This window comes from Embiotoca jacksoni, unplaced genomic scaffold, assembly GCF_022577435.1.
Source record: "Embiotoca jacksoni isolate LCO1_2020_lvr unplaced genomic scaffold, fEmbJac1.0.p SCAF_19, whole genome shotgun sequence".
NCBI lineage: Eukaryota > Metazoa > Chordata > Actinopteri > Embiotocidae > Embiotoca > Embiotoca jacksoni.
In genome coordinates, this window is record NW_027185329.1 from 1,768,920 (window position 1) to 1,793,777 (window position 24,858).

Here is a 24,858-nt window from a genome sequence, read left to right on the forward strand (position 1 = left end):
CCTTTAAAATAATATCTCAACCCACTATAGAGCCAAAACGTGAAATAGCCACGCTGTGTGCTGTCCAGGCGTGAAAGTTACACGTTTTCATGTGGTGGACCACAAAAAAAAACAACCAAAAAAAAGAAACTTTTTAGCTACAGCAGGTGGTTTGGGGTTATTAAATAAAAGCACATGGTTGAGGTTCGGGGGAGAAAACACAATGTCGGGGTTTGGAAACTAGAAATAACAAATATTGTAACAGAATACAAGTAACAAAAAAACACCTCAAACAAATGCCCGGACTTGACAGTTACTTCCAAGGCTGACGCCAAAACATTGGATCGAAAAAGTAAGGAGAATTAGTTCAATCATTTAACTCAACTAATTCAACTAATTCATTTTCGATAACTTTTTCTCTTTTGTGTTGTTTTCCTTCCTTAGTTTTATTCACTATCACCTTCTGTTCTTGCTGTAAAGAGGCCAGAGACATATTCCTCGTCCTTGTTGCAAAAACTGCATATTGACACGTCAAGGGAGAGGAAGCCACAGCTCATCCATACATAGACACACACATATGCATCCGGTTGACAGCACAGGAATTAGAATATGACACATTGTGCATCACAACATCTCGCAAGGTTGCAGAACGGATCGAAACGTGTGACGGGAGTTTTAATTAACACGGAGGCAGATGTGGCAGCGTGCAGGTATTTTTTATTTTTTTTTGGTCTCTACCGAGTTTCCAGACAACAACAGAAAGAAGAAATAAAACTGAACTAATAAAACATCATTTTAGATGCTAATGAGCAGAGTGACCAAAAAAAATAAAAAAAATAAATGAAGCAATCAGTCAAAGAATGAGAGACGGAGAAGTTGATGCAGAGCTCAGCGTTTCCCCGAATATTGTCTTGGGAGGAAAAGAAACAAAATACGAACTCACTCATAGAACTGAAGTTACGTCCAGTAACTACTACTTATATTATTAGAGTGGATGACGGCGAAACTCTTTACGCAACTGTAAAAAAAACAAAAACGTAAATCTATCAAATGGACAAACCTCGACCTCAAACTGCTGAAAACCAGAGCAGAATATCAACATTATTAAAAACCTGCATGTGCTGAACGTATTAAGGACGCTAACGGCTAATGCTATCAAGCTTTGAAAGCACCTCTGAAACCTCCGTCGTCGCCTGACAGGAGACCGGATACGACTTTAGTATTTAGTCGTAACTAGATTCAAAGCCCAGCTGCATCGAAAGTTCTTTTATATTTGGTACCGCAAAGTAAATCCATCTGAAAAGTATTTAAAAAAAAAGTTTTCTCATTAACGTCGGCCTCTTATCCTCCCTTCTTCACCACAGAGCTTATTACTTAACAAATGAGGACTCAACTCCTCCGCATCCTTTCACACACCTCCTCTTTACATTCCTACCACCCTCGCACTTTTTAAAAAAAACAAAAACAAAAAACTGTTTTCCCATCATGCAATGCACCGGTGATGTCGGCGTCTGGTTTTACAAATTAGGATTTTTCGGTAGTATTGTTTTAATATGTTTGAAAGTCTCAGAAGAGTCCCGGATGGACATGGAGAGCTTCGTTTTATCATATTTTAAGTGTTGGAAAATGACACTGTGTTTATTGGGAATAGTTGCAATAAACTTTGTATGTACGATTTTGGGATATTTTAGTCAAACTTCTGCCTTCGAGAAATGTCTAATAAGTCTGACTGTAACCATCCAATGCTTCATCGTGTCAATATGACAATAAGACTCTGACCTGTTAAGATAAATTATATTACAAATTTTTCAAAAAGACAAGTGCAACATAATCATAATTCACAAATTCATCTTAAAAGTTTCAGCTTTAGAACACAAAAAAAAAACGTCCTTTTTTTTTTTCATCAACGAAGACGAAGCGGTCTCGTTTGAATCATCGTTATTGGATATGAGTTCTGTAACGGGCTCCGACATGGCGGCCGGTCGAACCGACCCGTACAGCGTGAGCGGGGAAGTCGGAGGCTGTGTTTGCAGGAAGTTCCCGATTAAAAAACATCTAACACAATGTACGATATTACTAAAAGAGCTTTAGAGTCAGGCAGAGTATCGATATCAGGATATACGGTTTTGGGATATTGTAATATTGCAGAATCTCTGGATTTTAAAGGCAGCTTCATGGTAAAGTGATGTCACATCTTAATTTTGGTAACAAAGCATTTTCAGTCAGAGCCTCCTAAGTTATGGGGGTCATAAAGTCAGATTTTTTATCGGAGAGCCTTTGCTGATTTTAGTGGTCAACTCATTTCTTTTATACTCCTGTTTTAATTTTGTTTTTATGGTTGTTTTATACGCTCATTGTGTTGTTGGGTGTTGTGTTGTTTAAGGCTCTTTAAAGTGCTATACAATTAAAGTTTATTATCACTATTAATACGTCATTATCTGAACTTACCAAATGGTTCAAGCTTGATCATGATATCCACATAACTGAGGATCATTTATCAGAAAATCTCATTTTGTAAAGTGATATTTAAAAAAAAGAATATCCCAGTATATAAATTCTCTCATATGAATAAACATTAGGCTTTAACATGCCAAGTGCAGATCTCAAATTAGGTAGAACATCTACTCCGCTGAGGCCACGCGTGGCTAAAACATGAATGAGCGTGTCGGAGCTCTTTAGGTCGTCATGAAAACTAATCACTCTGCGGCGTGGGAGGATAATTCCTTCACACCGTAGTCAGGCTCTTTAAAGCCTCGAGATGAGGCAGCAAACGCCTTATGTAAGCATGCAGTGCAAACTTGTGAAAAAAAACAAAACAAAAAACCACACACACACACATAACACAGCATGACTGCAGCAAGTGGGCTGACAACAAGACACCGGAAACAACGCTGCAGTTTTGTCTTTGGTAGCTACGTCAAACATTTACCATCAAAGAATCACCACAACAGTATTCAGAAACTGAATTAGAGCAGGTAAAACTGGACAACAGCAATCAATAATAAAGTGCAGATAAACAAGTTCTCATGCCCGGCAGCACAAAAAAATAAATAAGTGCAAAGTCTGTTTAAACTGACCTTCTTCCTTTTTTTATAATTCGAGGCATTTTTCATTGGAAAAAAATTGGTAAGAAATTGAAAACATCGGAGCCCGGAGGATGAATTAAATACAGCTGCATCTTTAAGGTGAAGAATAATTGTGTAACAATGAGGACAAATAGAAGGAGGCAGGATTGACTCAGCGAAGCCTTTTTCTTTTTCTTTTTTTTTCTCCCAAGGAACAAAATCGCGCTACCTGCTCTGACTGCTGATCGGCGTCGCATGAATCGCACCCGGCTAACCACACCCACATCCGGCCCAGGAGAATGTGGACTGTCAAGGTCAAGCTCAGATACCCAAACAAACAAACAAACAAACAAACAAACACACACACGAACACACACACACACACACACACAAACACGCATCATGCCCAGAGGCGGCGGAGAGCGCCGAGTGGGCAGAAAGAACTGAACCGTCTTCATTTAAATTCAATTGAGAGAGTTTATATCAGCAGCAGCAGCAGTGGAGGGATGGAGGCTTTTTTTTTTTTTATTTGTTTTTTTGGAGGAAATAAATAAATGCAGACACAAAAACTGAAACGCTTTACATTCTCCAAAAAAGATGGAAAAGGCAATAAAAGTCAATCTTCTTAAGTGTTAGCAACGGTAATAACACGGTTTCCCTCCGAGCCCTTAAAATCCTCCGAGGACGCCGATGATCAATAAAACTGAACGAGTCAAAAATATGCTGCATTGCTTCAATGCAGAAGTAAAAGCTTTACAAGTTGGAAAACATAAGAAAAAAATGGGTATATAAAACAAGCCCTGCAGCAAGTTTACAGATATTAGTATTTTATTTGGAACAGAGAGGACAATGAATTAAATGGAATAAAGAGGACAATGAATTCAATAAAACCCGGCAGCTGTGGAGCCACATTCTCCAGTTAAGAGGTGTTTTGGGTGCACCGCCACCGTTAACAGCTAAAGGTCACTTCAGACCCGATAATAGGACCGTAAAACTAACGTCTGCTCTTCTGCTGCCGCTGTCCTCTTTTCCGGTGACAAATTTGGCGTTAGAGGTCCGTTAATGTTTAACAGAGGCTATGAAGAAAAATAAATAAATAAATAAACACAGAAAGACAAAACTTTATGAAAGATCTTCTTTTTTTTTGTGACGAACAAAATCAATCTAATGAAAAATGGAAACGGGGCTCTTCAAAGAGCTGTTTGACAGCGTGTAGGAAATGAAAGTGGTGAAATTTTAATGTAGAGCGAAGCAAAAAGCACACAAGATTCAGTATCTCTAATTAAATCTGAACGTCGAGCGTCAACTGTGGGATTCGGCGCGCAGTTAAAACCGACAGCCTGTCTTGTCTCTTGAATTATTAGAACGACTGAGTTGAGAAACTATTTTCAACGCTGTGCGAGCGGGCGTGTTGTCACGCCGGGGAACCCTGTTGCCGTGGCGCCACAGTTCAGCGGATGTTTTGTTCCCCTCGGGCGCCTTCAGACGGTCCCGGTAGAACTCGGTGTTGACGGTTTCTACGGCGCAACGACCCCGACGACGTCACGGAAGAACCTCATTGCCAAGTGACGCTGAAGTCAAGCGGGTTTTTTCCCCGACATGTTGTTGCGGTAGCGTTTTGGCCGTTTTCGTTTCCTTCGGGATAGAAAACGATAAAAGTCGGCCTGCTCATGCAAGTGTTTCACTAGTTCTTATAACAGAATTAAAAAAAAAATGTCCGTCAAAGCCTCGGCTGGGGGAATAATTAAATGCCCCCCAAACGCCCGCGAGAGGTCTACGTCTGATGTTCTCTCTGACTTTTTAAAACTTCCTATTTCTGAACCACACAGGGTCGGAGGGGGCGGCAGGCCGAGCTGTCGGCGACACGGTGGTGTGTTGGAGACTGTCAGTGATTAAGTTGGGCTTCATGTTGTTTTTCTCAGCATTTGGACGGCGTCCAACGCTGTAATAATGCGGAGAACCACGGGGTCCCTCTGATCTGGGTGTGGGAAGAGACTCAATCGGCCGAGCGAAGCTATTTTTTCTCTGAGCATTGGAACTATTTAAAAGCCCGCAGCTGCTTTTTTTTGGTGTTTTTTTCATGAATCAAATTAGAAAGAACTAACGAACTAATGAAATCATGGCTTTTTGGTGAAATGTGACATCAAGAAGTGCATTTTAATGGCCTCCCATCTTTTGTGTTGAAACAAGAAACCGGTGTGACGCCTGTTAGTCTGTCGGTGATTTTGTCTGGATTCATAAATAGTCGCTTGTTCTTCAGAGGTTTCGTTCTTCCTCTTAAAAGTTGAATTTAGAGGTAATAAAGCGCTGAAGTTCAACACTAAAAGTTTTACAGTGGCTAACATTAGCAAACATAGGTGGGTTGTTTTTAGCATTTACCTTACAAAGGCCACTTGTGGACGCTGTTCAGGAAAAGGTGACCTAACCAGGTGCGGTGGAAATGCCCAAAAATTTTGAAAAAGGAAAACTTCCATCGTCTCACTTTAAAAACAAATGTCTCTAAAAAAAAAAAAACACCTGGAGCCGGTTCTCGTGTTTCATAATTTCCTGCTTTAAAAGCAAATAGATTTATAGCATTAAATCATTTTGACACCTGGTTAATAATGGTATCAAAACATTTCATGGAAAATGTAACAGTTACTCAGTGAACATTTCATTTATTGACCATAAATCTTATAATTGATTCACCATTCGAGTAAATGGATGAATTTCTTCTTTAATAGTAAAATAAGACAGCTGAGAAAATAACTGGAGGTTGAATCGCTCCAACAATCCTTAAATGCAACTGCAAATTTTTTAGCAGGACTTACCGAGTTGCTGATAAGTTTAAACTATCAACCTGCTGGACTCCAAATTTTTTTGCACAGAAATTAAAAGAGCCACTAGTCCCACATTACTACCCAAAACTGCAAATAATTAATTAGAGGATTTTAGAATATATTTGGAGATATCCAATGTTTCAACTTCAGCCTCAGTCTCAGTATTGGTGGAGGCGAAGGTGATTTTGGTGCTCAAAGCATTTCAAGAAAGAAAAAGAAAAGAATAAAACCTTTTCAATTCTTTTCCCTGGCACTACTCTCTGCTGCAGAAATAGCCCAGTTTAGTTCAGTGTGAGATTTTCAAGTGGTTTTTTGAAGCTTTTACGGGACAAAGGACATTTCTTTCTCTTCCATCATATAGGAGTTGTGACAAAAGCTTTAAAGACCAGATATCTAAAAACCTGGGCACTTAAAAGCAAAACTGCATGACCGTTTCTTTTATAATTTGAGGGAACTGACCCTTCAAATGTGCATCTGCAGTTTCTCTCCCGAGGAACACGGCTCTTGTCTATTTATTTGTATTTTATTTTTCATCTATGAGTTCCTTCTCCTGTCGGGAAGTGAGCACGCTATCAAATTTGACTGGACAGTCCATTAGGTCGGTGCACGGAGCGGAAGGGATGCCGCAGAGGAAGAAATTGTGTAGGACGGAATAAGGTTGGGAGGATCTGTATGGGCTTTCCACGAGTGTGTGTGTGTGTGTGTGTGTGTGTGTGTGTGTGTGTGTGTGTGTGTGTGTGTGTGTGTGTGTGTGTGTGTGTGCGTTCCCTTGTTTTCCATATCACATCATCAGGGTGTTTCTAGAACACGCAAACATCAAACTTGACTTTAATTGGGAGGGTTTGAAGTGAGAGTTAAGGGGCGGAGCCAAACGCTTTCAATACGCACCGTTAGGTGGGAACGAGTGCGTGTCGGCCGCGTCTCTCGAGGGCGGCGGCGATTACCACGAGCTGACGGGCCGGAGAAGTTAAAACCCGAGACAGACGTGTAAACACAGCGGAAAACACAGACGTCAACATTTGTGAAAGTCGTACTGGTGACCTGTCGGAGGTTTACCCTGCCCTCGCCCAAATACAGCTGGGGTAGCTGCCTCGGTACCTGGCTTGATTCCAGTAAGAAAAGCTCCAGTGTTCACTGTGATTGTAGTCTGAAAACTCTGTTCACATTAGGGTTTGGTCAGCCAGACTCTGAAGCCCGGACCAATCAGCAACCAGTAGGGGTGTAGGGTAAGAGCAAGGACGCTGAAGTAGTGTGGTGGTCGAGTTTCAGCACAGAACTTTGGGGTATATGATGGTCAATGTTGATTGGTTAGAAGCTGCTCTACCCGCAGTTTAAAACTGTTTAAAAAGGATGCAAACAACCCTCGATGGAGCGTCGGAGGGTGCGAAAGTCTTGGAAAAAATAATGGTAAATATAAATATAATTACTGATCTGGTTTTGAAACTGCTTTTAATGCACAAATTCCTACTTGCCCACATGCGAAGATGTACTGACATTGGATTAAAAATGATATTAGGTATTAGGTTGTGTGGTCAGTGACATACTGAAGAAGTTTGAATAAATCCGAAAAAGTCTTAACTGCAACTCCGGTAACAAACACTGGACAGACGTCCGTTTTATCAAATGCATTGTAGGGCATGAAAGTGAAGGTAAAACATGTATTGGCAGCAAAGTGCATGTTATCCATCCAACAGGCCTCGTCACCTGGCGCTCTGATTAACGACTGCTTCCGCGTGCCATCTGTTCATTCAGGGACTTTGCGGGTTATAAAATACAGATGAGGGAGATACGAGTGAGTTTTTCAAAGAGCTTGAAGAGAGATCCGCTCACCAAAATAAATCCACCACAGCTGCTTTATGCGCATCAACGAAATAAGCACGATTATTATAAAAAAAAGTCAGTTTGGAAATGTCAATTTTTTTTACTTTAGAAAAAACAAAACATGATTGCTAATTCACAATTTGTTCCTGTTAGAGGAGGAACGTGTGTTACCGTTGTTCTCTGACGAGGCCGCCAGCACCCAATAACACGAGAAATATGTCAGCCCCGACGGCTGACGTTAGAAGGGCTCCTAGGATGTCTTTGAAATTATTGATCAAACCATCTCTGTGGAATAATAATATATGCTTTTGCTGACTTTACAATTTCTACTTCTGGCAGACGGTTGAAAAGAAGGTCTGCAGTGTACACATTTGGCTTTTCCCACTTGTAAAACAAGTTTAACAGCTAAAAAGTACTTTTAAATAGGGATGGGCATTCATGCAAAAATACTGTTCCGATATTTTCTGGGCACTCGTCAATGGTTAATTAAAAGACGGCCCCCTTCACTTTACTGCCATTGTATGAACATCATAAAAAAACAAATTTGGGATGTAGCCTGTCTTCTAAAATAAAACACCTAACGACGTTTCCCAAGCTTTAACCACATACTTTCAGTTGCGAACAATAATGATAAAAACAGAGAATGACGCAGATGTTAATGGGAAAAATCTGGAGTATTAAAGTCGTCAAAGATGTCGCAAGAAGTCATTTTGTGCACAATGTTGATTTGAAAGCATCAAGTTCCATTAAAATTAATTAGATGTATACAAACAGACAAGCAGCCACGAAGCGAACATCTCATCAATATCACACTATCAAACAATATTAAAAATAAAACAAAAAAAAATGTTCACCTGCGGGTGAGGAACAAAAACAACACAGGCCATCAGAGTCCTGTCGCTTTCTGTCGCCATCTGGCCGCCGCGTGAGCCGCTAATTTTCCCATTTACGATAAACAAACCGTGACAAAACAGTGTAAACAAAAGCTGCTGTTGCAGGTCGGACGGCTGTAAACACCGGTCGGTACGATGGCACACGAGAGGTGGAAGGTTTCAGCCAGGAAGGAGGAATTTGCTTTTGTTTGTTTGTGTGTGTGTGTGTGTGTGTGTGTGTGTGTGTGTGTGTGTGTGTTTGTGTGCGTTTCACATTCCACCTGCCAGACAGCTGCAGCCTCAGGGATCAACCAGCAGACCAACTAAGTAAGAAACGTATCAGGATCCTCTGGATCAAGCACGAACGCCCTCCCACACACATCAAACCGGCGGCACCGAGCAGCTTTTTTTTTAGCCGCACTTGCCAAAAGTCGTCAGCCAACACACACAACAACAACAACAACAACAACAACAACAACAACACACGCACGCAAACACACAGTTAGACACACACTATATAAGTGTACAGTAAAAACTTCAGGCCACCCAGCGATTCAGAGCTGAGGGCTGCGGGGGGCTCGGAGACCTTGGTGGGGTAAAACAACACCGCAGTCATGTCCAGAGTACCAAATACCACAATACTGAATCTTTTATGAACTTCCTGTTTCATTTCGGACCGTAACACAAATAACAACAGTACAAAAATAATAACAGGTTTTAAGTAAGTGCCGGAAAAAAAAGCTGGACGAAAGATTTTACGAATTGTCGCCGGGAAATGTTCTAATTTTCTAATAGTTATTAAAAAATACGAATAAAGTGCCTGGTAGTGATGCGTGACGACCACCAGAAGGTGGCACCTGAAAGCTGTTTTTCAAATCGATCGAAAAGTTTCTTCAAAAAAATAAAATAAACAAAGATCGGCCAGGTAAAGCTAGCGTATACGTCTGCCACAGCTACGCACAGTCGTAAGTAAGTTTGTTGTTATACGTGCATCTCAAAGATGAAGCCAGCTCCGTGTTTCTCACTGGCTGATGTCATTAGGAATATTGTAATTATAACTGGTTTTTTTTAAATATCTCGTTAAAAAACTATCAACATTATTGTGAAAAAGATGATCGGTTTTTTTGTTTTTTTTTATCGAGATGGCGGACCATCACCGTAAATCATGAAATAAACTTAAAGCAGATTTTTAGTGTGTTCCGCCTCGACTATGAAAACTACTTATTGTGCATTACAATACACAGATGTCAAAACTTGATTTAAACATCCATTTCATATCTATACAATATCCAATGACTCGTGACCACCCGGCGCTTCTGCAGATGCATGTATGAATAAGACGAAACAGATAGTGTGCGTGTGTGCGTGTGCGTGTGTGTGTGTGTGTGTGTGTGTGTGTGTGTGTGTGTGTGCGTGTGTGCGTGTGCGTGTGTGTGTGTGTGTGTGTGTGTGTGCGTGTGTGTGTGTGTGTGTGTGTGTGCGTGTGTGTGTGTGTGTGTGTGTGTGTGTGTGTGTGCAGACATAAGTCAAGGAGACGTCTCCCCTTTGATATAATTGAATCCCATCTCATGCAAATTGCAGCAACATAAAGCTTCTCTGTAGTGGGTTTTGAGATTTTAAGAGATAATATAACTGTCACTGAAAGAAGTACGCATAAAGGACACTTCTTTGAGTGGTGTGCTCCATCAGTGTGTCATGTCACAGCTCCACATGGGAAAAAAAAAATCTTTTCCCACGACATCTCGTGAGCAACACGATTCTTTTGTGTGGTTGTAATTAAAAAAAAAACAAATGTGTGAGGATTCATGCAGATGTGACTCATGTAGAAACCATTGAAGCGTGAGATGCATAAATATCTCGCGTCTAACGATTCTTTCCAGATGACAGTCCAAATGTGGATTCTTCATTTTTTTCCCCCTCTTTCCTGTCTCTCGTGTTAAAAATGACCTATTTTTTTGTTTTTTTTTGTGTGTGTGTGCATGAACTCAAATTTTCAGCAGATGAGGGGAGTGAGGGGAGTTGTTCCTGCCCGGTTATTTGCAAGAAATAATTAAAGGGCCTGTGACACTTTTCTGTCATGTAAATAATATGACAATTTTGGATGTTCAAACATGGCTAAAGTTTCAAATATTGGTGTAAAAGTATGTACAAATAATAATTCCTTTAAGCTTCATTTGAGCTCTCTGGCTTCAGATGAGCTCATGTCAGCTTGTCACGGATGTCCTTATACGGTCATCTTCATGAGGCCAATGCGGAAGTGCCTTAAAGCTGCGATACCACCGAGTGCCACTAGAGGTCGGCTCCAAAAAGCCTCCGGCTCCATAGACTCCCATTCAACTTCTCTCATCAAATATAAAGTCAATATATTGTTTCTACTAGTCATTTTGGTGTTGTTAGCTAAAGTCACTCCTTCTTATTATTTTTCCTGGCAGTCCATCTGAGATTAATCCCGTCATTCATTAGAAAATAAGCTTCAAAAAGCTGTGTTTTGGGGGCTTAAAGACACAGCAGCTGCAGCAGCTTGTTTCAGACTGAGGGACGCCTACAGAGCTGCTTTCAGATAAATAAAATTCTTTTGAACCGTGTCCCAGAATAAAGTGATGAACCTGTAAATGAACACAATAGGTTGATTTTTAAAGTTGTGGATGAATTTCGAGGCATGTCAAAGATTTTTGGCGTACCTGCAATCCCCAACCAGCTGCCTCAAAAACATCAGAAAATGTTGTTCTCACTGGAGTCGTCCTTAGCGGTACATGTTGAAGTTCATCTTCAACAAGACTTGTGATACGAATGGTAAAGTAAAAACTCCACTGTAACAGAAAAGCTTTATGTTCAAAACAGAACTGAATAAAGCAACGAGTTTTTCTTTTCCCAAGTCTGTCTTTTTGAAGATAAAACTTTGTTTTGTTTTCAGCAGATCGGAGCAGTGTTCATCTGTATCCTTGTGAGGAAAGTAACCTCCGTTTGAAGATTTTTAACAGTTAGAATTTTAGGAAATAACTGAAGTTAAGCAAAAAAAAAAGATCATTTTAAGCGTCCCCAGACTTGTTTAGGTGTAAATGTGTGCGACGGAGTCCGTGCCGCCCGACTGGTGGCGGACAAACCTCGGTGGCGGCGAGCCGGCGGCTCCAGCTAGAAAGCGGCTGAAGATGAAAAGGAATGCACAAAAGAAATATGCAAAGCGCTCGGTTAAATCCTCCAAAATGATTTGGACACGCGGCGTCCAGCCGGCGTGCATCTCCACCCCGAGAAATAAATAAATAAATAAATAAAACCCCACACAGGAGCGTTTAAAACAGTCCCGAGCTCTTTGAAGTGCGTTTTCCTCTCTGCATTTGAAAAGCTGGGATATGATTATGTATCACATTAGCTTATGGAGCACATATTCTACCGACTTAATACCCAAATATATTTCGCATTCGCGCCGTGTTCACCCGCACGGGGATTTCTCCCGACCGACGGAGGCGTTTCCTCATTTACACTCGAACGATACGAGGGTTATGATTTAAATGCTAAAAAAAAAAAAAAAAAATCTCTGCCGCGTTTCCATTCGCACACTAACCTCTCCTCGACACGTGATGCGCCAGCCGAGAGATGTGAATCCAGACTCCCTCGCATGTTGATAACGATTTAACTTCCTGTGTAGGACAACTTTGAAAGTGCGCCAAGGACACACGAGGCCGACATCGGGGCTCCGTGGGAAGCAGAGAGGAGGAACGTATTATCATTTTTCATTTTATCAGCGAGGGCCACCGGAGGAGCGACGCACCGGCCGATAATCACAACCTGTCGGCGGACATGACCGCCGCTCTCGTCCGGTGTGACGCTGGTTTGTTTTTGTTTTCCTGCGGCTGCTCGCGGACACTTCTACTCAACGACCGCTCGCCTCCGGCTGCGCTCGGTAATCACAAGCTGCTCCGTCCAAATTCAAAATTACTGAAATGTAGATTCAGATTTTTTTTTTTTTTTCTCCCCAGAGTTTATCTGAATGACATGTGTGTTGAAAGAGTGAAGTTGGTGTCTTTTATTAACGGAAATCAGCTCAAGCATGGTGTCCAGTTGTTTTTGGGAGTCGCCGTAGTTACCCAGGCGATTTACGGTGCGGTCGGTAGGACGACACTTATTATTTTGTTGCACAATACTGTGTTTTTATTTATTTTTGTATTTCTTGTATTGCTTATATTTTTATTCTATCTAACTATTTCTATTTGTATTCTTTAACATATATTTTTAAGTTATTTTGTATTTCTTATTTTGTAAATATTTATATATATTTTCTTGTTTAGCTGCAGGAGGACCAGCAAACAAGAATTTCATTTGTTTGTTGTTCATACTGTGCATATGACGGCAAAATTCTCTTATATTCTCTCAGTTAAAACGGTAAAGACGGTGGCCGTGAAAGATTTCAACGTGAGAATTGAAATGGTTAACCTCTGCAGTGACCGTGGAGCGGGACGAAGTGTTGACTTCATCACAACTTCAGAGCAGACATGAGGAGAAAACGCAGCATTTTCTACATCTGGTAATGATATTGATGGAAATTGAAAAACAGCAGGTTGACAGCTGGTCGAGGGAACAAACAAAACAATATATTCTGTCCAATTCTATATTCAATAAAAACAAAGGATGAAAAAAATATCTCATTCCTCAAAATTGAAAACAATATCCAATCCAATCCTCTGCTGACGTTTGTGAAAAAAAACCAAGCATAAACCTAGTTTGAAACTTGTCAAAGCTGAACATTTACTATTTGAGACTTCAGTTTTAAAACCAGAAAACACGTCGTCAGGATCCGTCAGACTTCGTTCAGCAGACGACAGCAGCTGATCGATGAGGCTTCACCCCATCCTGCTCTACCCCCCCCCCCCCCCCACACCTCCTCCTCTCCCTGTGGGGCAACTGTAATATAAAAAATAAAATAAAAATCCCATGCACAGAGCTCAGACAAGCTGAGGCATCATCGACCAAACAAAATCCTTCAGAATATTTCTGAGCGCACAGATGCTTACACAAACAGCCGGACAAAATCCATCTTTCTGACAGAATCATTTCCAAAAAAAAAAAAAAAAAAAAAAAAAGGCCCAACCGGGCTCCTGGATGCACTTCTGAGCAGTACCGCCTGGGGGGAGGGAGGGAGGGAGTGTGTGTGTGTGTGTGTGCGTGTGTGTGTGTGTGTGTGTGAAGGGTAAAGAGAGGGAGCATGGGGGATAAAGGATGAGTCACTCAGTGCAGAATATGAAGTGCGGCACAAGTAGTATTCAACTTGATCTCTCCTCCGTAGAAAAAGAGGATTCTTTATCAGTTTAGTCACTTGTCAGTTGTTTGTGCAAATTTCAATGTCACCACGAAGGAGTGTGTGTGTGTGTGTGTGTGTGTGTGTGTGTGTGTGTGTGTGTGTGTGTGTGTGTGTGTGTGTGTGTGTGTGTGTGTGTGTGTGTGTCTCTGAGAAAGTGACTAATGATGGAGACATCTTCAGATAACCCTATCATTTCCTAAAAAAATCTGTTTGGACTGCTAAATTCTCACGAGCTGCTTTTTCTCAACACCGCGAGCGACTGTGTGTTTGCAGCATTTAGGGACGGCTGTCAAAAATTCCCGGTCCAATCGGAACCGGGTCCGAAGCGGCGCCGGAGTTATGGAAAAACGATTCCGCTTTTAATACTTGTGCAATTACAACAACAACAACAAAAAATTGCGTCACTCAGAAATAATCGCTGAATCTTTTTTTTTTTTTTAAATGGTTGTCTTTTTATTCGCTTTCATCGATAAGCGTTTGTGTCGATAAGAAGTATGGGCATCGATAAAATCCCATCGATAACTCGCCCCTAGTAGCGCGTCGGCCCCGACGACGGCGGTGCGAGTTCAAATCAAAGGATCACAAACGCCCCCGCGGCGAATTGACTCGGTGAACTTGACCTTTTGGTTGGAACGGACCGAGTATGCATGTCAATCTCGCTAATTCACACACACACACACACACACACACACACACACACACACACACACACACACACACACCCTCCTATTTCTATTCTCATCTCTTCCTTCACATCAGCACAAACCACGAGTCACGCACGGCGTTCCTAATTCCGATCGAGCGCCGTTCACCGCGGTCCCTCGGCCCTTTTCAAAACTTGATATTCACGCCGTATTATCCCGTGTTTCAGTCTGACATTTCCTCCTCCTTCTTCTTCTTCTTCTTCTTCAGCCTCCCATTTATTGCGAAACAGGGAACGACATCCTCCACACCGAGAAGGTATGTCATTTCGATGACACGCAAAGATGTCCCGATACGCGAAGCAACGAGACGCGCCCCAAAAACGGGGCAGGAGATAAGAATAACGCAGCAGATACCGAGTTCAGTGGCAATATTTATTCAGCGCTGACATTTTGATTTACAGGTGCTTTTTATCAGGGAGGTTGTAAGAGAGGAGCTAACCAGATATCTAAAAGAATCACTTCTCCACTCCAATCTTCTCGCTTTTGATACTTTTTCTGGATTTCATTTTCAGATGGCAGCGATTCGAGCCGCGACGTCATCTTCAAAATGAACGACGACAAAATATAAAGTTGGGTTGGAAGAAAAAACTAAAATTCAAGATTCTCATTTCCTGAGACGCCACCGAGAATTTAATCACTTTGGGATTCAAATTTATTTGAAAAAAAAAAAGCCCACTGAGCCAGAAGGACAGAAGTGATTAGAATTAGTATTAATAAAACAACAACCCCAAAAACAGAAATTTAAGGTTTCAAAATGAGCCAAAGAAATAAAGCTGGCGGCCATCTTACCTGTAAATGGGATCCTGCATCACCATCATCTTGCTCTCGTCCCACGTCCACTCCTTCTTCTGGGGACATAAAACAAAACAATTCAGTCCCACAGGAAAATATTAGTCCGTGTGTGGGGATATTGTTGTAGCATCATGTTTATCTTTTGATTTTCCCCTTTTGTTTGTCCGTCCCTTTGATTAAATCTTCCTTTCAGTTTAATGTCACAATCAAAATGTCAAGCCGGGCCGGGCGGGAATTATTCATATTGATTTCTTTGTTTGCTCGAATCATTCAATCACTTTTTTTTTTTTTTTAGCTCCGCCACACTCAGAGATGTAAAATAGATCGCTGACCGTCACACTTGACATTTCCAGCTTTACGGACGAGGAGCCAAACAGGTGAAGAAGAAACAAGACACCATTTATTGACTGGAATCTAATTCCAGCCGGCCAATTCATGTGAATACGAGCTGTCGACGATGGCGTTCATATTTTCCCATTAGAGAAGTCGATCATTCGCATCACTTCTGGTTTGTTTGTTCAAATACTACATTTTTTTTTATCCAATTTCCAGATCTGAGAGGAACCGGAGTCAAACATCATCATCCCCAGATCACTGGTTTACTCGCTGTAAATAGAAAAATCTGCGTTTTTAATTATGTTGTCCAAATTTCTGAGATTTATGAGGATTATTATGGGTATTTTTTTTTAACTACAATACCCATGAGCCTCAGCTGAATTCACTCTGGAGAAGAGGCACAAATCAGAGCTGGGGTGAAACAAAATGCTTTGTTGTTGCAGCTGGGAATACAAAAAAAAAAACCAACATTATTATCTAACGGTGTAATCTTCAGCTTCAGCTAAATAATTTAATGAGTTTCTTAGTGAAATGCACCATGGGAGTCACAGCTGAGGTCTTATATTCTTATACTTTTTAGGGCCGTCATAGATTGGCAACAGATTTTTCCCAAAATATGAAACACGATGGCTTCGTGTGGATCCGTCCCGTTACTTTTGACCTGCTAAACTTTGGGCACGATATGTATTACCGTTCTTTCAACACGGATGTAAAGCAGCTCATATTAAAGCTGAGATTGGCTACTTTAATGTAATTATTTGACTTCAAAGTGAAAGAGCTGCTGAAGTCAGAAAACAAATGTGAGTGGTCTGGAGCGTACTGAAAGCATCATCCAACACAGAACAATAAGAAAACCAAGACGGGCTTCTCAGGTCGACTTATATAACCGCTGTAATGAATAGTCTGTTCCTCGGAGGGGCATTCAGGCAACTCAATTAGGCTTCCTTTTAACGAGACGCTAATGGAAACCTGACAGTATCTGGCTGCGAGGACGAGGAAAAGTCAATAATGTTCCTTTTATTTCATACACTCAACAGAACAATCCTATAAATATATAACCAGATGTGACATTTTGATTTTAACTTAGCTGATGGAGTCCTACTTGGAGGGATTACAATCCTTCAGGACCGGTTGACATTTTTTTTTAATTTTACTACTTAAATATTGAAAAATGAAGGAATTTGACATTTTACTTTGGAAGAATTTGGCGTCAGCTCGACTTTTTGTGCTGAAAAATTCCCGAAGAAAATACCGCCTGCGTCGTTTGCTCATTTTCTGATGAGTAAAATCTGTCGGCGGAGACCTTTTCACAGCCGGCAGCTGTCAGTAGCCAATCAGATCTGTGAGCTGACAAAGATAACACACCGCACAACAATTCGGTCCTTGGACCGGCACACGCACACACACACACACACACACACACACACACACACACACACACACACACACACACACACACACACACACACACACACGCGCACACACACACACACACACACACACACACACACACACACTGTGTCTGAGCGGAACAACACTCAATGGAGTCGTTCGTCATGCTGAATGTTCGGTACATTTGAGAGTCTGTCGAGGACAGCTGTCTGAAACTTTGACAAATTAATCCAGACTCGGATGGATTTAAAGTCTGGATTAATTGAGATGAAAAAAAAAAAAAATCCCACAAAATTCTGGTGAGGAGAATTGACTGCATGCTAAGCGATTTTTCGTCTTATTTTCCATCCCCCTGCGTGTGATTTTTCTCGCCGGTCGACTCCAGCTGTCAGCTCTCGCCGCATTTGGAAAACGTATATGTTCCTCTAAGCCCCTCCCCCTTCTGGCTTCTTCAGGTTCTCTTTTTCCACTCTTTTTCTCATCTTTGAACTCGTTTCATTTCCGTTCTTTCATTGGTTTCGATCCCTCTCCGAGCCCTCTGTCCTCTCTAACAATCTCGCCTCTATTTGCCGTCTAATTAAGCCGCGGATCGATCGTCACCTTTCTGCTACAAGCGGGGAAACAGGAAATGAATCTGAACTGCTTCTTTAAAAAGTCGGCATTGTTTGACTTGCTGGGGTGCTTTTGTTTCCTGTAACTACAAATGATCTCTCATCAGGAAACACAAACTGAGAGCACAGGTCAGCGTGCTGAGTCTAAATGGATAAACAAGAGAATAACCAGAAACACCTCAGATCAAATTCAATGAACTGAATTTAACCAGCACTGGGGAGCTTTTCTGGACCCCTGCAGGCGAGTGGGAGGAATTACAAAAACGTGCTATTTAGCCTGTCCAGGATCAATAACGTGACATCTGTGTCTGTCCTCAGGTTCTTCTCTTTCGCGCTCTACAACGAGGAAAAAAAGCGACGCTTGGAAGCTCATTTGTTTGTTTTCCGCCGTACTCTGTCACCGTCTTGCTATTTCGGAGCAGGAAGTGACCATATTTGGAAGACCTACGGGAGGACCGAGCAGTGAATCGGACTCGATCTGACTGGAAACTCGGGGGACACTAAGTCCCGCCCCACCGATAGTGGAAACCTGACTGCACCACAGGCCTGTCAATCAAACAGACACGCCCCCATAAAACACACCTTTTTGAGACTTATTTTGTAATTAATGACGGGGTTATTTTCAGATGGACCTCCAGAAAACTAATAAGGAGGGACGTTAGCTAACAAAACCGAGATAACTCGTGGAAAAAATGTATTGACTTCAAATTTTATGAGTCTAGTTGGAAGTCTATGGAGCCGGACACTTTTTGTTGGCCAACCTCTAGTGGCGCTCGGTGGTATTGCAGCTTAGGACACTTCTCATTTTTCAGAGCCGGAAGCTACGAACTCTTTTATATAAAGTATACGGGGTGCACACACTATTTGAGTAAATAAATAGTAGTTACTGGATGTAAAAAACATTCACGTATTGTTATAAAGAGAAGCTACCATACTGAAGCATTTATCCAAACTGACTCTCCGGCTCATGAATACAAAGATATTCAGATCTTTTTTTTCATTTTATCAGCCCACTCTGCAACAGCATCAATATGTGCTTTTGAATTGAAATGACAACATCGCGCCACGCTGGAGAGAGCAGATTAAAAAGAAAAAAAAGAAAAGAAAAGATTACTCACTTTTTTCTTTTTCCTCAAGGCGACCTTCACGCCATCGACAGACACCACGATGTTGACTTTTTTCTTCTTGATGTTTTTCACCTTGAACTCGTACTGCAGAGAGAAGACAGACGGACAGAATGTTTTAATTTTGAGGATGGGAAGATCAAGGTCGACTGTCACATCCTCTCAAATATTTGTCAGGACGTGAGGATCGGACAGTCGGAAGAAAAAAAAAAAGAAACCGCTGTCTTTATTTGGACACGATTACAAGGAGTCATGCTGTTGAACAAAGACATTTCAACATCTTAAAATATACTTAAAGCCATGTCATTTATCATCGTTAAAGGAGCTATAAACACCAACAGACGGTCTTTTCTTTCTGTTCTGATCAGGTGGGCTTTGCCAAAAAAAAAAAAAAGGTAAACTTCTAAACTGCATCCAAGTTTAATTTTGTTACAAACGGCCAAAAATACGACACCAAATTAACAAGTTAACAATATTAAAATTTAAATCAGCCAATATTTGATTCAAGATCAAGTAGTAAACAGACTTTTGTTCAATGCAGCTTCACTTTAATGCTCCGTCTATTAGGAATTCATGAGGTAAGGCTATTTCATGTTGTTAAACGTCAGTGAGTTTGAAGTGTAATTCGCAACCTGAACCGTCAGGACCAGATCAGTTCGGATCAGACGAATAAATTCAACTAGAGGTCTGATTGGGTGTTGATATTCCATCCTTTTTTTGTATTTGCGTGTGTTTGGGCAGTTTGTGTTCATTCGCCAAACGTTGAAGGAGTCAGAGCGACTCTAATCGATACCGGATCTCACCGCAAAGTATTTTATCTCACTGATTTATGTGTTTTGTGATGAAGCAAAAACGACAAAATACAGAGAGTCCTCAAAAAAACAAAAAGCACGGAGGTTGAATATTCGAACTCCGGAAGTGCTGCAAAACGGATCATTCAAAGCTCTCGTGAGAGATCTGTTGCAGTAAACAACAAACACCGCCCCGAATAGCGCGATCGGCCGACTCCTGTTCCACCGCGGTTAATTTATACGCCGTAAATCAGGCGGCTGCCATCGCCTCCGCCGCCTCTCAGGGAACCGTGAGCGGTGTCAAACAACAGCGCAGCAGCAGGCCACCGCAGTCGATACTGTATGAAAGCACATTATTTACCCATCGCATAATGCGGGGGAAGTGGGGGTGGGGGAAGTGGTTCAAGTGGCTTTTTACGTTATCATTGGGAGCCTGTGTTCATATTCGAGTGCAAATTGTGCAAAAAGACGCATGCGGCCAGGCGATCCCTCTCCCAACAAAATCCTCTGGCATATCGACGCCGTTCTGAACGAGTGGGGTGTAATTGAGTTGTCGCTGCAGCGTCGTCTCCTTGTCGTCGTCTATTTCTGTCCGTCAGCACTCTCTGGCCGGCGGGCCGGCGTCGTCCTGCCGGGCGATGCATTATTGTGCTTCTGAAAGCGGAGCAATCGTTAATGGTTTGGCGAGGCAGAATTTTTTTTTTTTTTTTTAATGTAGCGAATAAGGATAATAAGCCGCAACGCCTCCGATCCGGAGACGCTGCCAGCCCCCCCCCCCACCCGCCCACTCCACCCCCCCTCTGGTATTGATGCTTGTGGGAAATTTTGCTCAGTTCACAGAAGTGACAAATCCAAACTTTAAAAGCCCAAAACAACAACTTTCTTTCCTCTTTCACTCTCTGCACACTCGTACACCACCATCAGTAACTCTCTCCCAGAGTCTTTGGGATTGCCGGCCCAACCAACGGCTCATGTTTCGGATCTCTATGCTGTCCTTTTTTCTCTCTGCTCCCCCCCCCCCCTCAAACCCAACCGGTAGAGGCAGATGGCCCCGCCCACCTCCGAGCCCGTTTCTGTCGAAAGGTTTTTCCTCCTGTTAAAAGGGAGTTTCTTTCCTTCCCTCTGTTGGAGATTTTTTAGCCTCCGAGCTTACGTGGGAATTGTTGAATTGTTGGCTTTCGTCTGCATGATGCTGTAAAGTTCTGTTGTTAAGGACTCACGCCATGAAATAACCCGTGTTGTGATTTGGCGCTATATATGAATAAAATTCTATGAAACTGAATTGCAATACCAGGATGGAGCGGACAGTGTAGAAAAAAACCGAAACCCACGTATGACAGCTGAGTTACTTACTCGACCTCCCGCGAATGCCAGAAAGATCCAGTTGGCCAGTGTCAAGTTTATACATATTTAATTGAGATTTTTAAACTTTCAAAAGTGACTTTGCACTGACACGCGGGGATCTTTCTGGGAGCAGACAAACAACCTGCTATAAAGATTTTTTTTAATTTATTTTTTTATCACTATCGCTGTGTTTACAATCGATCCTTCAAAATCAAATCTAAAAGTAGGTGTCATGTTTTTCCACCGGCTTGCTGATAATCGCGTCAATACTTCTGCTGTCGGGCGCCTTATCAGATCAGAACGTTCTGTTCTATGGACTTACTTAATATTAATTTACATTTTGGAAAAGATGAAAGACTAAAAGTACTGAAAAATAAAAAAAAAAGTTCTGAAGTTTTCTGCAGTGGAGAAAAACCCATTAAATCAAACTCTACTTCAAATTGAGGTAAAACCAAGTTCTTTTATTGATGACTTTTTTTTTTTTTTTTTTTTTTTTTTCAGACTCCCAAAGATGTCGATTCTATCAGTTACTGTTTGCTGCACCCTCGACTCACATCGGGCCACAGAGTAGAAAATAAAAAAACTAAAAAAAAACTAGGAGGGTGAAAATCTCTCCGACTCGCCTGCTGACGAGGTGACTTCATGTGTATGAATGGTGGAAGTATAATGGAGGAGATGACAAGACCGCAGAGCTCAGGGCCTCGTCAGCATTGCGCCGTGATATAGCAAGGCGAAGGGCGGCGGGTGGGGTGGGGGGGGGGGGGGGGGGAGGCAGGAACCCACTCAGCTCCTTCCTGTGCCTCCTGTAACAGTCGTGGCTGTCGGCTTCCTAACCAATGAACTCCTGCTGTAAACTACGCGTTCGGCTGTGTGCGTTTTCCAAAATGAATTAATCACGCACGACGGAAAATACTGAAAACGTGAATTTGGGACGGCGTGTTTTTGTCACCTTATATTCGCAGATTCCAAAAAAAAAAAAAAAAATAAAGTAGCGACCCAGCTCAATTTTCCGCCATGTTTATTGCTTCACATCCAGATTTCTCTAAAAACATCCCTGTGGTGTGCCACCTGGTGGAGTCTTCTGGTAGCGCGGGGAGCACGGAGGGAAAAAGTAAATCTCTGGCCCAATGTTGTACGAGGCAATTTGTCTGCAACTCAGAATACAAGGTCGAATAAAATAATAAACAAATAATGAAACAACAGAAATAATTAGACATTTTTTGATCCTTTGTTTTTTCTATGCAACTCCAGTTTGTAGAGTTTGCAGGAGAATTCAGGTGTTGTGTGTGTGTGTGTGTGTGTGTGTGTGTGTGTGTGTGTGTGTGTGTGTGTGTGTGTGTGTGTGTGTGTGTTAAAAAAAAAGGTCCAATGAAACAATCAACAGGATTAAAAAATAAGGTGACTTTCATCTTGTAGATATATCAGCCTCGTCAACGAATCCATTCTCGTAATTAAAAATAATCTAGACCGGAAGGAAACTGCACCTCTGTACCGGACGAAGGTGACGGCGGTGTTTTAATGAGTAACACCGTTTAGGTCATTCGGGATAATCCCCCAACGTCTCCGCTGGATGAGCATCTGGCATTTCACACGATTTTTCATTTTGATCATTTTGACTGCAGCCTCAATCGTTTGTGACACAAGGAGAAGACGCACAAAAACAAAATGCTGAGATGCTGATTCACATAAAATTGGAAAGCTTTTTCAGTAATGTATTTCTTTGATTAAAATGTGACGATAAAAACAAGATAAAGCGCGTTATGTTGACGAGAGCCGTTGAGCTCTCCGTGTGTCCGTCGTACTGTCGGCTGATGTTCAGGATCGGCTGGGTTGTAATTACACCGGCATTTTTATGATGTGAACTTTTCTCAACATCACAACCGTCGCCAGCTCTGGGATTTGAACCCCTGATGCTATTTTTTTCTATCTTATCAGCAATTTTTTTTTTATTAATTCACCAAAAAAATGTATGTCACTCTTTTTACACATTTAGGTTCTTTTGAAGTGGGGTTGTGTGACGTAACTAAGCAACCACAGTCAGCAACAAAACACATGTATTTTAGCCTCGTCTTCGAAGCCACCAGACTCCATTGAAAAAAGGAGTAATTTTACAATGCTGTGACGTTGGGGGTGTTTTAACGTGCTAGTTTTGGGGTCTGAACTTATCACTTGTCAACTATGTGGCGTCACACGACGATGACTCAGCGTTTTTACGTGGTTAAGAAGACATGCGACCACCAAACTGGTGAGAAATGGCAGGATGTCCCCCCGGCTAAAAACAGGGATTTCCTCCTGTGTGTCAAGCATGCCGGGCAGTGACAGGATATTAAGCCACATGTAAACAAAATCTGAGTCCAAGAATGGGCTCATCCATCATGCAAACAAAGTCAGTCCAACATTCGCAGCTACCATTTCCTGATAAACGGGTCTTTATTTCCTAAAGGTCCCTTTTTCCTCCCGTTCCCGGTATAATCCATCATTCTTGGCAACGAAGACGCCGACACGCCGACACAACGGCGTCCTCGGCCGGCGGTGTTATTTTCGCTCGCAGAAATCCATCAGCCGGAGAAGAGCACAACAAAACAAACACCGCATTTCCGTTGATGATCGCAAATTCACTGAAGGCAGCCTGTGACCGTGCGTGGGCGGGAGTGAAATAAAAGATTCAAATAAGCATCCCAGACACAAAGCCAGCAGACACACAAAGGCAGTTCAGCAGCGAGGTCAGCGAACAGCAGTCACGCAGGGAGATCATTGATCTCAGCAGGGCAGCTCTGAGGTTGTTGACGGTGGTGAAGGAGCCCCCGCCGACTGTTCAACAAGCTATTCGGCTGGCTGACAGCAACCTGACTGGGATGATTATGTTCTTGGTGTTGCATATTCAAGACTAGAAACGGTTTCTGGTGCCCGGCCCCGGTAGCTTAGCCGGGCCTCGTTCACGACTACGAAGCTATCCTTGTTCGGAAATTGCGTTGCCTCGCAATCACTGGGGACATCCTTACCCACACCCCAACATCACCTTAACCATAACCAACTCATGAATAACCATAACCATAACCAATTCATAACTAACTATAACCAATTCATGCCCAACCAGTGTTTCCCCGACCATTCTCTTGGGACGTACTCATAGAACTGCGGTTACGTCTAATAACTACTATTTCTTTACTTCGTTCCCCTTGCAACTGTTTCATCTCAGCTCAGTGAGTCTTTTCTGCCAACGAGGATATTGAAAGCACACACACACACACACACACACACACACACACACACACACACACACACACACACACACACACACACACACACACACACACACACACACTGAATTCGTTCCAAGCGAGTGCCTTTTGAGCCCGCTAGGTTTCTCCCTGGTCGATCGTGAGCACAGATCCATCTCAATGACATGTCTACTCCAGAGAGAGGAGGGGAAAAAAAAAAAAGGATAACGAGCTGGAAAAAAGTCATCGAGAGAAAAGTAAGCGACGTGGAAGAGGGAGATATAACCGGAATATGACGTTTAATTAACAGCTCAGATCATTAATCTAAAAAAAATACACAAACCGAAAGTCAAGGTTTCTTAGATGCGCAAGCTGTCGTGTTGTCATTAGCTGCCTGATGATGTGAAAAGTGTGATTTTAACCTTCAGCGAGAATCTACCGCTCATACTTCAGACCATATTATTACAGCAGGTAGACTGTTTTATTTATTCATTTTTCTCTCTACATTTGCACGCTAAATCAAATGTGCAATATTCATTTTAAGGTGCTTGGCCCCCCCCTTGATTGAGTAAGCTGTTCTTTGTGCGTATCATTTTGACAGATAGCAGTAAATACTGGCATCAACGCTGGAGGACAGCTGCAGCTCTTAAATGCTAAGTTGTCACGTGACCTTCCGCTATTTAACTTTTAC

At 42.1% G+C, this 24,858-nt stretch overlaps 1 protein-coding gene across 3 annotated transcripts in view; it reads right to left on the bottom strand.

The window, feature by feature from the left end:
- Positions 1-24,858, bottom strand: part of nos1apa (nitric oxide synthase 1 (neuronal) adaptor protein a) — a 143,004-nt gene that overhangs the window by 75,643 nt on the left and 42,503 nt on the right. For all 3 annotated transcript variants that reach the window (XR_011178401.1, XM_069152982.1, XM_069152981.1), the window contains exons 3-4: positions 18,806-18,898; positions 15,346-15,404 (exon numbers count right to left, since the gene is read on the bottom strand). Coding sequence is in view for 2 of the 3 variants with exons in the window: in XM_069152982.1 (XP_069009083.1) it covers positions 15,346-15,404; positions 18,806-18,898 (152 nt within the window). In the remaining variant the exon portion in view is untranslated. The remainder of the gene's footprint in view (positions 1-15,345; positions 15,405-18,805; positions 18,899-24,858) is intronic.